General features: G+C 32.9%; 1 protein-coding gene across 5 annotated transcripts in view; it reads left to right on the top strand.

Annotated features, from left to right (window-relative positions):
* Positions 1-14,163, top strand: part of LOC118190773 (SCY1-like protein 2) — a 934,165-nt gene that overhangs the window by 810,152 nt on the left and 109,850 nt on the right. For all 5 annotated transcript variants that reach the window (XM_085809944.1, XM_085809942.1, XM_085809945.1 and 2 more), the window contains one exon: positions 1,949-2,125. In XM_085809944.1, the coding sequence (XP_085666070.1) occupies positions 1,949-2,125 (177 nt within the window). The remainder of the gene's footprint in view (positions 1-1,948; positions 2,126-14,163) is intronic.

The raw sequence follows: 14,163 nt of genomic DNA, 5'->3' as shown, positions 1-14,163 counted from the left end.
TTCTTTCTCTTTAATCTATCTTTGTATGCTTGTTAGATTCGCCGAAGAAGTCAGTGTGATAAAGCTAATGGAATATCTTATTTTCATAGTTTAATGTTTTAAAAAATATCATTTGGTTACTAAAATTTATTAAAAATTGGTTTACTTACTCATTGCTTTACTATACGATTTATGTAGATATTACGCTTTATTAATTCATACTAATAGCAACTTTAAAATTTTATGCTGTAGCTTAAGAAAAGCCTCATTGATTATAGTTTCTGTTACTGCTTTTGAATCTTTGCTTTTCCTGAAAATTTATTTTAAAATAATTACTCTTACTCGTAAAGTTGCAACCTTATTATTAGTAATAAATAATTACGTCTGAGCTTTGAACTGAGCGTAGCATTTAAGCTGGTATAGATTAGAATCTTGCAAGATGATTACAAAATTTTCATTTATCGTTTGATGAATAAGAATCGTTTTTTTAATGTACAAATTCACCTGGCTTGCATAATACAAGCATACACAAGTCTTAAAGAAAATATTATCTACAGTTTTAAAACAACCGGAAATTTTCTTAAAATTTAAAATTTGTATAATGCATGTTCTTAGCGATTGAGTAGAAAGTCTGTTAACAATGTTTTCACTTACTTTGATAATAATACGTCAATGATCAATAAATCAAATGCAGTCAACCAACTATGTAAATTTTTGAAAATTTAATATTTAACAGTACTTCCCAAGACAATGATAAAACTATCATTTTTTGCTCATTATCCCATAATACAGTATTTTCCGTAATAATGTTACTGTTTGTGTACTGTTTGGTTACTGTTTGTGTGCACTAATATACACTAATTGAATCAACGAATGGCGCTGCCTACGCATCTAACTATGAATCCACATCTAAATTTCAAAAAATGGTGGTTCAGTTATGATTCTATGATCAAAATACTCAATCTACTTTTAGAAAGGATTTATTAAATACTGAACAAATTAATCTGATCTATAATCTAGAATCAAATCTAATGTTACATCTCATGAGCAGCGTTCGAGCTGCGTCATAACAAATCGAAAGTCAAGTTCCCACTGTTGCCATTCCGAGGCAGAGAAAAGTTTGTTTCTAATCAAGCCGGAACATCGGCAGAGGAAAGTTTCGGAACAGTTACTATTATTTCGCATTAACCAGTTATTTATAATTTAAGCCTTTATTACAACTTCTCCTTTCCGTTTCTTCACCAGAAACGTAAATGAGTTAGACGGTACTTAAGCTGAAGTTTTGGGAATGTAAGACAGAGCGTGTATCTGTCGCTCGTGGTCACGTATGCCAGCTCTAATATGCTTTCAATTATTCGACTTTTCGTTATTTCATGGCGACATTTAAATTGTTTTTTCTGGTTATAGGTTTGAGTCAACTTCATTTAAATGTCTTCTATAGTCTTCAACATATAGCCTACGTTTTAATTTAAATTTAGCTGTTATTTTTAATTACAAGTGGTTGTCGATCCTGTGAGCACGAGAAGTGCATTTATATTCCACGTTCTGTTAAATAAAAAGGTTTTTTAAACATTTTCAAATCTCTGTAGTTGTTTCAGATATAGCAATAATACGCCTTAAGTCTATTAGGAGTTTGAAACTGGTTTACGTTTCCAAAGCAAGTTAAACTGTATACTGTATATTTCTTATTACAAAGAACAGAAAAATTTATATAATTGTCATTAGAATAAAAAGAAAAAAATGGTTAGAATTTTCTTAACTCGTAATGCTGTCTTGAAAAGAGTAAATTCATAGTCAAAATAATACAGTTAATACTAAAGTGTAATAACTACTGATGCAGAAAATCCTTTTTTCATTATGTTTTTCTTTAGGTATGATCTGTTCATGTGTAATGTCATTATAACTCTAAATAGTTTCTCACAGCATCATAATTCTCTAACAAAATATTTCTCTTTTTATTTCTGTGCAGAAACTTTGGTTTCAGCATGTCTTGCCCTCACTAAAGACAGAACTTCAATCTCCAGAAGTTTTAGCAGCTGCCTTGCAGCCTTTGCTGTTTATGATTGAAGAGAGCACAACAGAAGAATATCAGAATGAAATTTTGCCCGTGTTCAGGACAGTATTTAGTATGCCTAAATCCGTTCAGGTAAGACAGCCTTTTATTTGTCTCACTTCACGGTTATCATTAGAAACAACTTAAAGTAATAAATCCTCTTTCATTGGATTAACCGGTAAATTACAGATTGATGAAAGTAAAGGTTGAGAAACGCAAATTTAAGAGTCATAATCGCATTGTCTGAACGCAAGATACACACGAAAAATAGAGTTCTAGATGCTATCGCTGTAGTTAGAAATGAAGATACTGTCCACATTATGACATGAATCTTCGATAATTTTCATTTATCACTCGTAAAACTGAACCTCAGAAACGTCATCCAAATTTTAGACTGAGTGTCAATTTTAATTACATTTTTAACTTAACGTAAATAAATGTAAGTCAGGAAAGAGCGAGTTAAAATATTTAAAACTACAAAATATCACTGGGCTCAAAAATTGGCCGCATAGATAAATACATACATTTATGACTTTTATGGATTATGTTTTGTATATAATAAAGGCGGTTACAAAAACTAGAATTTTATAAACTTTAACAATGGATAGTTATATGTTTACCTGTTAAGTGCTCTTTCCAAGTCTGTAGTACACGTAGTCCCGGGGATATAAAAATGACTTTTTGGAGTACGAAAGAAATTAAATAATGACGAAGAAACAAAACTACGTCTACGTGATTATATAAGACCATTAACTTATAATGTGTGTCTAAATATCATAAAGAGAGGAGAGCGATTTACCTTCGTTAGATGAACTGTCAACTATTCAAAGTGAAGCTGACTGATCTGATAGAAATTAGATGTATTTTGTACTTTAATCGGTGGAAGCTCTGTTAAAAAATTAGTTCTTCTCTTGGTTATTTTCGTAGATAATCGTGAGTGTTAAAATAGTATGTTAATCGAAAAGTAATGCAAGATTGAGATAGATAATTTCAATTAGTAAAAAAAGAATTTGTGAAAATGTAAGTATTAATATGCATGCCTCATTACAACTTTTGCTCGTACTTCAGGCACAATTTCATACTCTTTCTGAAGAATTCTATAAGGTATATTCTTCCTCTCTTCTTCCGCATGCCTATAAGGTGTAACTGGAAACATACTCGATGCTTATTCGAGAGGTCCATGGTTCGAGTCTCGGCGAGGTCACTGCACACTTTTCACGTCTCCTGCTTCAAAAAGACGTACTTACTCACAAGTGGCGCCCGAACTAAAATGGTGGTGGATGATAATTCGTCACTACCAAGATTTAGCTACTGAGTCCCCTCACCCCTAGTCGCCCTTTAAAAAGGGGAGTAAATAAGGTATTTTCTCCCTCTTTTCCATCTGCCTTCAGGGTGTATTTGGAAGCATACTCGATCCGTATTCGATAGGTTCAGGGTTCGAATCCCTACGAGGCCACTGTACATTTTTCACGTCTCCTGCTTCAAAATAACCTAATGTCTCTACAATTATTTTGATATTGCGACAAAATCACCAGTTATTAATTTTTCCTCTTTCTCTTTATTGTGGATGTCTTTGCCAACAAGAAATAGTATGCATGGGATTTAATTTAATAAAAGCTGTAGAGGAATATGTATGAACTTTTAGGCGAATGAGTAAGAATTTCCCACTTATTAATTAAGGCATTATTGCAGTATTAATTACCTGCTTGGTTTACACAACTGATCGGTTTATTAATGCAGATCCCTTGGTTCTTAAAGATCATTTCAATCTACCTAATACGATAAAAGTTTCTGCATTAATGGTCTGGTTAATTTAGAATAGGTCTAAGTAAACCCCGCCTTTCGTATCCGCCGCTTGCTGCAAAACCTACTTTGGTTGCGATCTAGGTTTTTGTGAGAAACCTGATTTCTTTCTTGTTCTCAACCGCTGTCTTTCTCCAGCAGCTGTTAGCATAAAAAATACTTTTTTCAACTTAAGATACAAACGCTTTAATAAAAGATACATTTCTTCTGAGCAGAGAAATGCAAATCTATACTCTTTGCTGATGTTTTTCAGCTGTGAGATCATATGCAAAAACAGCACTGGCACTAAAGCACGTATTATTCATTTGAAGTGATCTGTTGCTGTTCCCAGTGCACAGTGAAGCCTCTACATTACTTCTTTATGGGTGATATATAGGTTTTTGACTGTATCATTTTTAGTTTATCATTAAACCACCACCTCTCAGTCGGAAACATTTACGCTCGGAATTAAAGATTAAATTGTTCACTTCGGAACTTCTTTAACATTCATTGATAGGACCTGTGTTTACTGAAAACATCTTCAGTTTGACTTTCGTAGAACTTTCATGTAGGTGAAATTTCTAAAGCATGATAGTGAAACAGGTTCAAATGCTAACCGTGAGCATCGTTAATGGACTGAGGATTGTAAACTCGTCATTAATTCCTAATATCATCAGTATCTAATTAATTGCTAATATCGCACTGTTTGTTCCAAAGGATAAAATTTATCACATTTCTTCTTGTCCAATCGGCTTTTTATTTTGCTTTTATTCTTGACGAGCTAGATGTTAACGAGACAGTACTTAACGTTTTTATTTAGTTATAACATCACGTCATTTACCTATAAATAACATTATTGAAAAGATAATTCAGGAGAATTGGCAAAATACGGACAGATTACCAAGATTATAGTAATTTCCAAAAATAATGATTTCAGCACCACTTAAGCAGTCTTATGTGCGCTTCAATTTGGCAAGCCATAGTTCGGTATTATTTTCCGATCAATCTAATATTTTTAGTTAACTGAAGCAATTTTAACTTTTTAGTTATCAATAGCTTTTATGATTGTAGTTAACAATGATAGCAAAATCAAATTATAAGTTCCAGTTTAATCTCAAAACTGTCCCGATCAGATTCATAATCATGGAAATTGACCGTGGGACTTCCATTCATCTTCGACTACTGCCTTCCTGATACTGGAGAATATATAACCGGGCATCCGACTCGGTCCAGTAACATCTATTGATTGATAAGAGGAGCTCACGGACATGGCTTCACCGAGTTAGCTCATACATAGCATAATAGAAAACCTTAACATGAATGTCCCTGCAGACACCTAGCTTGCTTGCCTTTGCAAATGCCTAGAAACGGGAAAAAGAAAGTGGCGATGACCAGGTGTCAATGACAGCAACATTTTGCTGCTGCCATGTTTAGAAGCGTATTTTGTCGCTCAGCTTTTAGATTAAATTTTATAAATGACAAAATCGAAATTTTTGCTGCATTATATCATCTATGTTGTTAGAATATAGCAAATGACGTCTCTTAAAAACGTTAATTCCATCTTTCAAGATATTCCTTAAACATACTTCTCCTGTATAAATATCCCTTTAAAGTAAAAGAATGTTAAAAGACTTTTTGATATAAATAAACTAGAGGACTCCTGCCACGGAAGTTGGAACTATAGTCTACTTATCTGCTTCATCTTACTCAGAACTCGACCAAAGGAACGTTGGATAAATATTACTTGAAAATTTAACTTCTATTTCTTGGCTTATTTCTGAGAATTGTGAGCTACTTGCGTGCATAATATGCAAACACTCCTAATCTTATAATTCCGCAATTTTTAATTTCTGTATCTTCCTGTTCATTTAAAATTGCAAAGTGGTAATTTGAAAGTGGAGCTATCATATTAAGTACACTTAAATTCTAATTAACCTGTTTGTTTTTTTATATGCAAAAACAGTGGCCTGTGAAAACTCGGAAGAAAGGAAAATATGTAAATAATTACGTTCATTAATGGATTATGTCAAATCAAATTTCATTAGTCTGAAAACGAATCATTATCCAAAAACATAACCACCTGGGACTTTAAAAAATTATTAAAATATCTTACTGTATAGATGAAATTAATTTTCATCATTCATGGAGAAAATTCATGATCGAATATTCATTGATGTCGATATTATACCTGAAGAAAATTTCTGAAAGGGAAATCATACGCTTCTTTGTAAATAGCATGAGATTATTTTTACTCGCATATTTTTGGTAATCATATTTCTATTAAATTTTCTGCTACTGCATTCATAATATATTACTACTAATTTTAATCATTATATTTTCCCAATTTCCCGCATGCGATATTTCTCTAGGAGTTTAAAAACGAAATAATTACAATGGAAATAAATTTTAATTTTTTTAATTACTGTTTATTTTATAAAATAATTAAATAAAGAATAAATTTAAAAGGAAGATTTTTCTAAAGAATTTCCTTTATTCTAGGATATTCAAAGTTCACATTCCTATCCAAAATGATTCGTATATAGTTGAGTCACTTTTATTTATTATGAAAATGAGTCTGACCATGGGATAACTGAAAAGTTTGTTATATGAAATCACTCTTTCCCACTTAGTTCGAACATACAAAGAACTTTGTTTGCAATATTGCAAAAAAAAATGGATGCCAATGGAGGTTTTCTTTGTGACTAAAATAAATCTTGTTTACCACCTACAAAAAGCTGTGTAAATTTTTCTTTTCCTTTGTAGATTTTTACTGATTGATGCCTTAGTAATAATTATACATAATAATAATAATAACTAACTCTTCATGAACAAAAAGCAATGTTCTTCAATTTAATGTTTAATTTATTGATAAGTCAGATTTTTAAGTTTGTTTAATAAGGACGCTGAAGATACTAGACAGGTGTTTTAAAAATATTGCTGCGCTAAACTTCCTTTGAAAAGCTGTTTTCAAACCTATATGAGTCACATGAATTAGGCCTTCAGATTATTGAAGTTTCAGTTGTGTATAAGTTATTACCTCATTTCTCCATGCGGATTCCAGAGCTGTAAATTCTAGCATGCCCAGCTAGAAACTAGAAGAGCAATTGTTTAAATCCCGATCATAGCCTGGTTGAATGTTTACATTTTTCACTCCCATAAAAATCTGATTATCTCTGCTTTCAGAACAGTATTTATTTTATTTCAGAAATAATAATCTGAAATAAAATAAATACTGTCTGCCCTATGGGACTGATTCATTTTTTATGCCTAAACTATCAGAATTCACCGGTTTTATCGTTCGGCTGCTAGTCAGGTATTCATGTGCATTTCTGAATTTAAAGGTCTTAAATACGCATTTTACGTTTGAAAACATTAATTTGGAAGTAGCTAAGCATGCTGCGTTTCCAAACGTAAGTTTCCTAAAGAAGCCTTTTTAATTAGTAAACATAAATTTGTAAGCATTATTTCAAAATTACTCTAATATACAAATTCTAAAATCTGAAAACTTTTATTCAAGAAATATCATTTTTTATATGCTTGCTATATCAGTTCTTTTCCCTTTTCTTTTCTTAGGCAAAAGGTGTTTAAATTATATAATTTGGCAAATCTGTGGCACTTCTGAAGAACCTTTAATAAGCTAATTTACAAAGCTAATTTACTAATTAGATCTCTAGCCGTAGAAAAATTTCCTGAACTTTTACAAAATTAAAGTAATCTGAAATCCTATTTCATTTGATTCCTACCTTTAACTGATCTTAGGTCACAAATGTTTAGTTTTTTTTATTTTTCTGAAATGTTTCGTATTTAAATTTCGCACATGACATTCCGGATTTCTGTTCAAATATCGTAATTTTGAGTAGCATATTCTTAATTGTAACGAGTTTGAAATATTTCTTTTTTTTAATATTTGTGGCAACGCTGCTCTTTCACGAGTGGCGATCGTCTAGGCAACGATGAAGCGAGTTTTAATCTCGACCTATGTAATCATTAAGAAACGATACTTCTATTCTAGTTACGAAACAATGTAACTGCAGTTTGTGTAATTGTAAATAATTCTGTTCATTAAAGTTTGTGTTGCAAAACTAACTTACAGTCTACTAATTCGACGGATACACAAAACATGGGCAACGTCGACCCGATGAAGTTCGAACTGTTTTAATACAAAAATCTAAAAGGCGAAACGATTAACAAGAAAATGGCTCCTGTGGAACTCTCGCAATTAACAGTCTTTAATCGAAAACGAAGATATATAAAATTGGAAATAACGAGAATAAAGTCATTCTTACAAGATGAAGTGCCAGTGGATAATACGGGATATTATTCAAAAGCTTCAAGCAGTGGTCAAACTACGTTCTAAGTTAGAAGATGTACGTAACGAATGCTACAGCACGCTTTCGGACGTTGACTTGCCAGCCGTTGAAGCAAGCCTCGATGATCTGCAAATTGACCTCGAAACATGCAAGATAAGCTTTCAAAAAATCCTCAATCAAAATTCAAATCAAATGCTAAAAGTAGTTCGTCCTCTGACAACTGTAAAGTAAAATTGCCGTCAATTAATTTTCCACAGTTCTCAAGTTTATATGCCGAATGGCTATCATTCGACCTTAATTGATGATAATGATCAGTTGTCAGAACAACAAAAATTATACACTCTTAGACAAAAAAAAAAAAAAAAACGACGCACCAAGAAGGAGTTATCCGAATAAGACGAAACTCGGTAGAAGTGATGTACATGTACAGAATAACAAATGATTACAGTTTGAGAAAAATTGGATGATTTATCGAAGTGATTGAGCATCACAAAGTGAAAAGTCAGTAACGCGTTTGTCCACATCTGGCCCTTATGTAAGCAGTTATTCGGCTTGGCATCGATTGTTAGAGGTTGCGGATGTTCTCCTGAGGGATATCGTGCCAAATTCTGTCCAACTGACGCGTTAGATCGTCAACATCCCGAACTATTTGGAGTGCCCTGCCCATAATGCTTCAAACGTGCTCAATAGGAGAGAGATCCGGGGACCTTGCTGGCCAAGGTAACGTTCGGCAAGCACTAAGGCAAGCAGTAGAAACGTGCAGTGGGGCGGGCATTCTCTTGCTGAAATATAAGTCCAGGGTGGCGTGACATAAAGAGCAACACAACGGGCCTTAGAACTTCGTCAACGTACCGCTGTGCTGTAAGGTTGCAACGGATGACAAACAAAGGGGGTTCTACTATGGAATGAAATGGCACCCCAGACCATCACTCCTGGTTGTCGTCCTGTCTGCCGGAAGACTTGGACTTGGAGCTTGGTATCACACCACTGTCCGGAGCATCTCCAGACTCGCATTTGATGGTCATCGGGGCTTAGTTCAAAGCGGGACTCATCACTGAAGACTATTCTACTCCATTCAGTGACATTCCAGTACGAATGAGCCCGACACCACTGCAAACAGGCTTCACGTTGTACAGAGGTCAATGGTAGTCGGCGCAAGGGGCACCGCGACCTCAGCCCCCTTTCTGTGAGCCATCTATGAATGGTCCTTGCGGTCACTGAAGCACTAGTTGCACGTTCAATCGATGATAATGATGCATCTGGGGTGGTGAGTGCCGCTTTGACGATTGCTCTTCACGTTCTGTCGTTTCTCTAGGCCTACCGCTTCCTTCTTGACGCTGTGTGCGGCCATGGTTCACCCATTCCTGCCAACATCGTCTAATAGTGGCATCGCTCCTGCTCAAATGTCGAGCTATTCGCCGATAAGAGAAACCGGTTTCTTTGAGTCCAGCTACACGACCTCTCTGAAATTCTGACATCGGCGCATATCGTTCGCGCATCTGTATGCGAGGCATAGTTACTGTCTACCAGAGTACACGGAATGAAATTCGTGAAGAATTTATGACCTGGAATCATAATTTTTCCTCTTAAATATCCTGCCAGTTGCGCAGATTAGATGCGCTGTAGCAACAACCGTCCATTCATTGGCAACCAAAATGTAAAATTTTACATTTTCCGTCGAAACCTGTATGCATATCAATTTGTGTCCAATTTGCTTTATATCTTCTCGGTGCGTCGTGGTGCGCCTTTTTTTTTTTTTTTTTTTTTCCTAAGAGTCACTCAATCTTCAATCAGCACTCAAGCCAAACAACTAATAACGGTAAATGACACATATAATAGTTTATTCGAAGCATTGAAAAAACGTTTCGAAAACGCACGGTTGCTTATTATGAGTCAGATTAATGCAATATTTAATTGCTCTAAAGTTAAATGTGAATCCGCATCTAATTTAAGACAGATGCTTGACAAAATCGAAAGTAATTTGCGATTCTTAAAACAGTTGGAATTACACGCACACCCTCTTTGCGAAGGAATCTTAATATATGTAATTCTTCAAAAATATATATTGATACTCGTAAGTTATACGAAATGGAATTAGGTACAACAATAATAAATCTTTTTAAGGAATTTATAGGAGATTTATGAAGTGCTTTTTTCTGTTGCTTCAAAATGAAATTATCATTTCAGGAATATTTTTAAAGAAAGTTCAAACAGCTAAAATATTATTATTTGGCAAAGCAGGATTTCCGTAACAATCAACGAAACGTATTGTGAATCGTAAGCTTTAATTCCTAATATCAGATAACGAATATTTGTCAAAATTTGTAATTGGAATTTGACTTTTTCGAAGATCCCTTTTAACTAACTAATATGTAAAGCCTCTTTCTAATTTTTTAAGATTATTCGAAATCCTCTTAACTTGACATATTTGGAAAAAAAAGTAACAGAAATTAATTACATCTGGAAGAATATATTTATATATTTAAAAATTGAAATTGTTAAATATAAAAATTTGGAGGCATAATTTTTCATGTTTTAAATCATTATTAAATTTGTTTGAGGCTGAAACTTTGTCTTTTCGTGAGGTTTATCTTAGGTTACTTTAGCTTTTATGATGTATTCTTTTACTGTATAGGAACAACAACAAAATTCACTTGGTTCGGAAAGAAAAAAACTTAAATTTGCTTGTTTTAATAGAAAAGATAAAAATCATCTCAAGGATAAATGCGTACAGTTATGTTACCGGAAGCCTCTTTTTAAATTTAATCAGCTATTATTTTATCTACGTAAAATATTTTTGTATTTATTAAAACTGATGTGATTTTGCAAAAAATTTTAATGTCACTTCATTCTTGAATTTAAATAAATAAAAGCGGACTTTCTTCAATTTCATTACATTAAAACTTTTCTCCTAATTCAGATTAGACGATAAAATGTTAGTAAAGTAAATATAAATAACGTAGAATAGCTTTAGCTTCAGATGCTACTTTTTGTTGCTTGTGCTTGTAATTTTAATTTGAAACTGAACTAATCGTTAACCATTTCATTAACTATAAACATGATATCAATTGTCTCTCTCAATATATATATAGAGAGAGAGAACATAATGTAAGTATGTAGACCGGAGAAATATGCATATAATAATAATTTCTTAAAATTTAAAAATATGAAGACATGAATCTTTCTCATATTTAAAACATTTTTGTGATTGTAAGTATGTTACGGTGAAACACCGAAATCTTAAAAATGTCGACTTTCACCGGTGAATGTCCACATTCACATAGTCTCTTGGTGTATGTCCGAAATATTTTCCAAATACTCTTATTTCTGACTTACACCGGTCAATGTCGACATTCACCATGTACTAATGGTGAATGTTGAACATATAGCATTATTATATTTTCTTCTCCGTAATTCAGTCGCGAATAAACGCACTTGAGACTTGAAATAAGAACTTAAGAATATGAGAACCTAAAACATACAATACATTCAAAATGAGAAAGGAAAATAATAGAAGTTAAAAACTTACTTAATTATACAGTACGTTCTAAGTGAGAAAAAAATAACAGTAATAAAAAACTTACTAAATTATGTGATTCAAATCTTATTTATTGCATGGCACTTTATGACCTTTCTTTTCGACTTTCACCAAAGCATATCTGTGATTGTCGACGTACACCGGGGAGGGTCCGAATATACAAGAATGTAGTGAAATAGTCGGTCTTTCACCGACGTATTTGGTGAATGTTCATATTCTCCGGTGAAAGTCCACATTCTCCAATTTCGGTCTTTCACGGTAACAAGTATACATCTGTAGAGTCATTAAGCGTTTTTGAAAGAAGAAACCTGAAAAATGTGCAATGCCCTCGTCGGGTCTCGAATGTGGACCTCTCGAATACGCGCCGAGTGTGCTACGGTTACACTACGAAGGCATGCAGAAAATAGAGGAGAATATACCTTATATACTCCCCCTTTTAAAGGGCGACTGGGGATAAAGGGACGCAATTGCCAAATCCTGGTGGTGAAGAATCATCATCCACCACCTTTTAGTTCGGGCGTCACTGTTAATCATAAGGTTATTTCGAAGCAGGAGACGTGAAAAATGAGCAATGTCCTCTCCGGGACTCGAACTTCGGACTCTAGAATACACGCCAGTTGTGAAACTAAAGGCCGTCTTCTGTGGACACGGTATAAGTATTACAAAAATGAAGAGGATGATAGGAGATGTCTGATTATCATTGTTATTTTTATATATTTATTTATTTATTTATTACATGCATGATTTATATAAACATAACTCTCCATATGGTTAATGAATCACGTTATGTAAAAATGAATTGGCACAGGAAGCGAGCCCGTTTTTCAATAATAATTGGATGATGGACTTCAATGTCACCTTTATCGTTATATCAGTAGGTAAGTCATTAAAATCACATATAACGATTAATTTTGAAACGACGCATTTCAGAAAACTTTATTGAACGCAATTTGTTGATTATAGATTAAAAAGGGTTATAAAAAATTACAAAGTATGCTTATAGGGTATTTCGAATTAAAGCTACAATTTATCTTGCATGTCTCTTCTTCCCGCTTTAAAAAATAAAACGTATCGGGCAAGGAGAATCTTTTCTAAGAAAAAACATTGAAGCAGTATTTTGATAAAAAGCAATAGTGCAAGAAGTACTATGACAGCTATCATTATATCTAAAAATTTTAAATCGCTGTTATACAGCTTCAAGAGATGCAGCGCGCAAATTTTATCAGTAAATTTTTTTAAATAGATGTAATTTTTAATCTTTACTAGTCATAAAGAAATTTCAAATACTTAATTTTAAATACAAATCTGCATATTATGATTCTTCTAAAATTATATCTCAATATTTTATGCAATGTTCTGCAGACCGAGTTAGAATAATTTTAAAAAATTAAATTAAATTAAGTTATTTTTTAATGTTTATTCGTGAATGGTATGTTCTATATCAACGTGAAACCTAAATGTACGTTCTGCGTTGGTATATCACATATTAATGTTTTTCTCATTATATCATGAACTTCGGAGGATACGAATACCACCAATCATATTGCAGATGATCTCTACAAATGAGTAATTACATCACTATCTCATATTTGATAAATTTCGACAATAGCTAATTGCTGGAGAAAATAAATATTACAAAATTAACTTGTGAATAAGTCACACGAATATTTCAGAGTAAGCTTACTAACCCGCAAGCACACAATGACAGTTATTAACAATTTCGCATCTTCTCAAAAAGCATCGGGCTTTTTAGAAAAGAAGTCACTTCGAAGAAACCCGTTTCCTGGATGTAAAAGAAAATTATTTTTAATGATTTTTAATCAATTATAAAGTGATACATTACAACAGAAAATCGATTTAACAGTGGAACAACACATTGAATTATAGCAGAATAGCAAGAGTTTCAAATTTTAATTTTCATTTAATTTTCATTAAGTCCATCTGCTTTTAAACTGTTTTCGTTATTTCCGAATATCAATAATTATATGTTTCACTAGGAAAGCATTTTTTTAAACCTTATCACAGAATTCCCCATATTTATGTCTACGTACCCAGCATTTATACTGATATATTGCTACAAATCGCAAAAACATTCGCAATATTCCGTTTTAACATTTATTCTTATAATATTTTTGTACTCGTACTGTTTAAACTTAGAAAGTCATTAAGGTTACAATTTCAATCAATTTTTAAAGGCAATTCTGATTAATTTTAGTATGTAAGCTATGCAAGCGTCTCTGACATGATTAGAACCTTTATTTCTCGATTCGGTGTACCAAAATCTTTTAATAAAATTGTGCTGCCGGAATGGGAGGATGCAATAAAGAGTTATGTGACTAATTCCCAAGAACTAATAGTATCAAAAAACACCCAGTTTAGCTGCTAATTATTCGCCATTAATAAGAAAACTCAAGCTTTATAGGAAAAGAGTTTTATTCCTGCTGTTTTTGATCGACAAATGTTACATAAAGTGAGAAAATTTCATAGCAAATATCGTCTTA

The sequence above is a fragment of the Stegodyphus dumicola genome, chromosome X2, assembly GCF_044657685.1.
Source record: "Stegodyphus dumicola isolate Sdum_Otavi_A_Nest chromosome X2, ASM4465768v1".
NCBI lineage: Eukaryota > Metazoa > Arthropoda > Arachnida > Araneae > Eresidae > Stegodyphus > Stegodyphus dumicola.
This window is presented reverse-complemented; position numbering and strand designations above follow the sequence as displayed.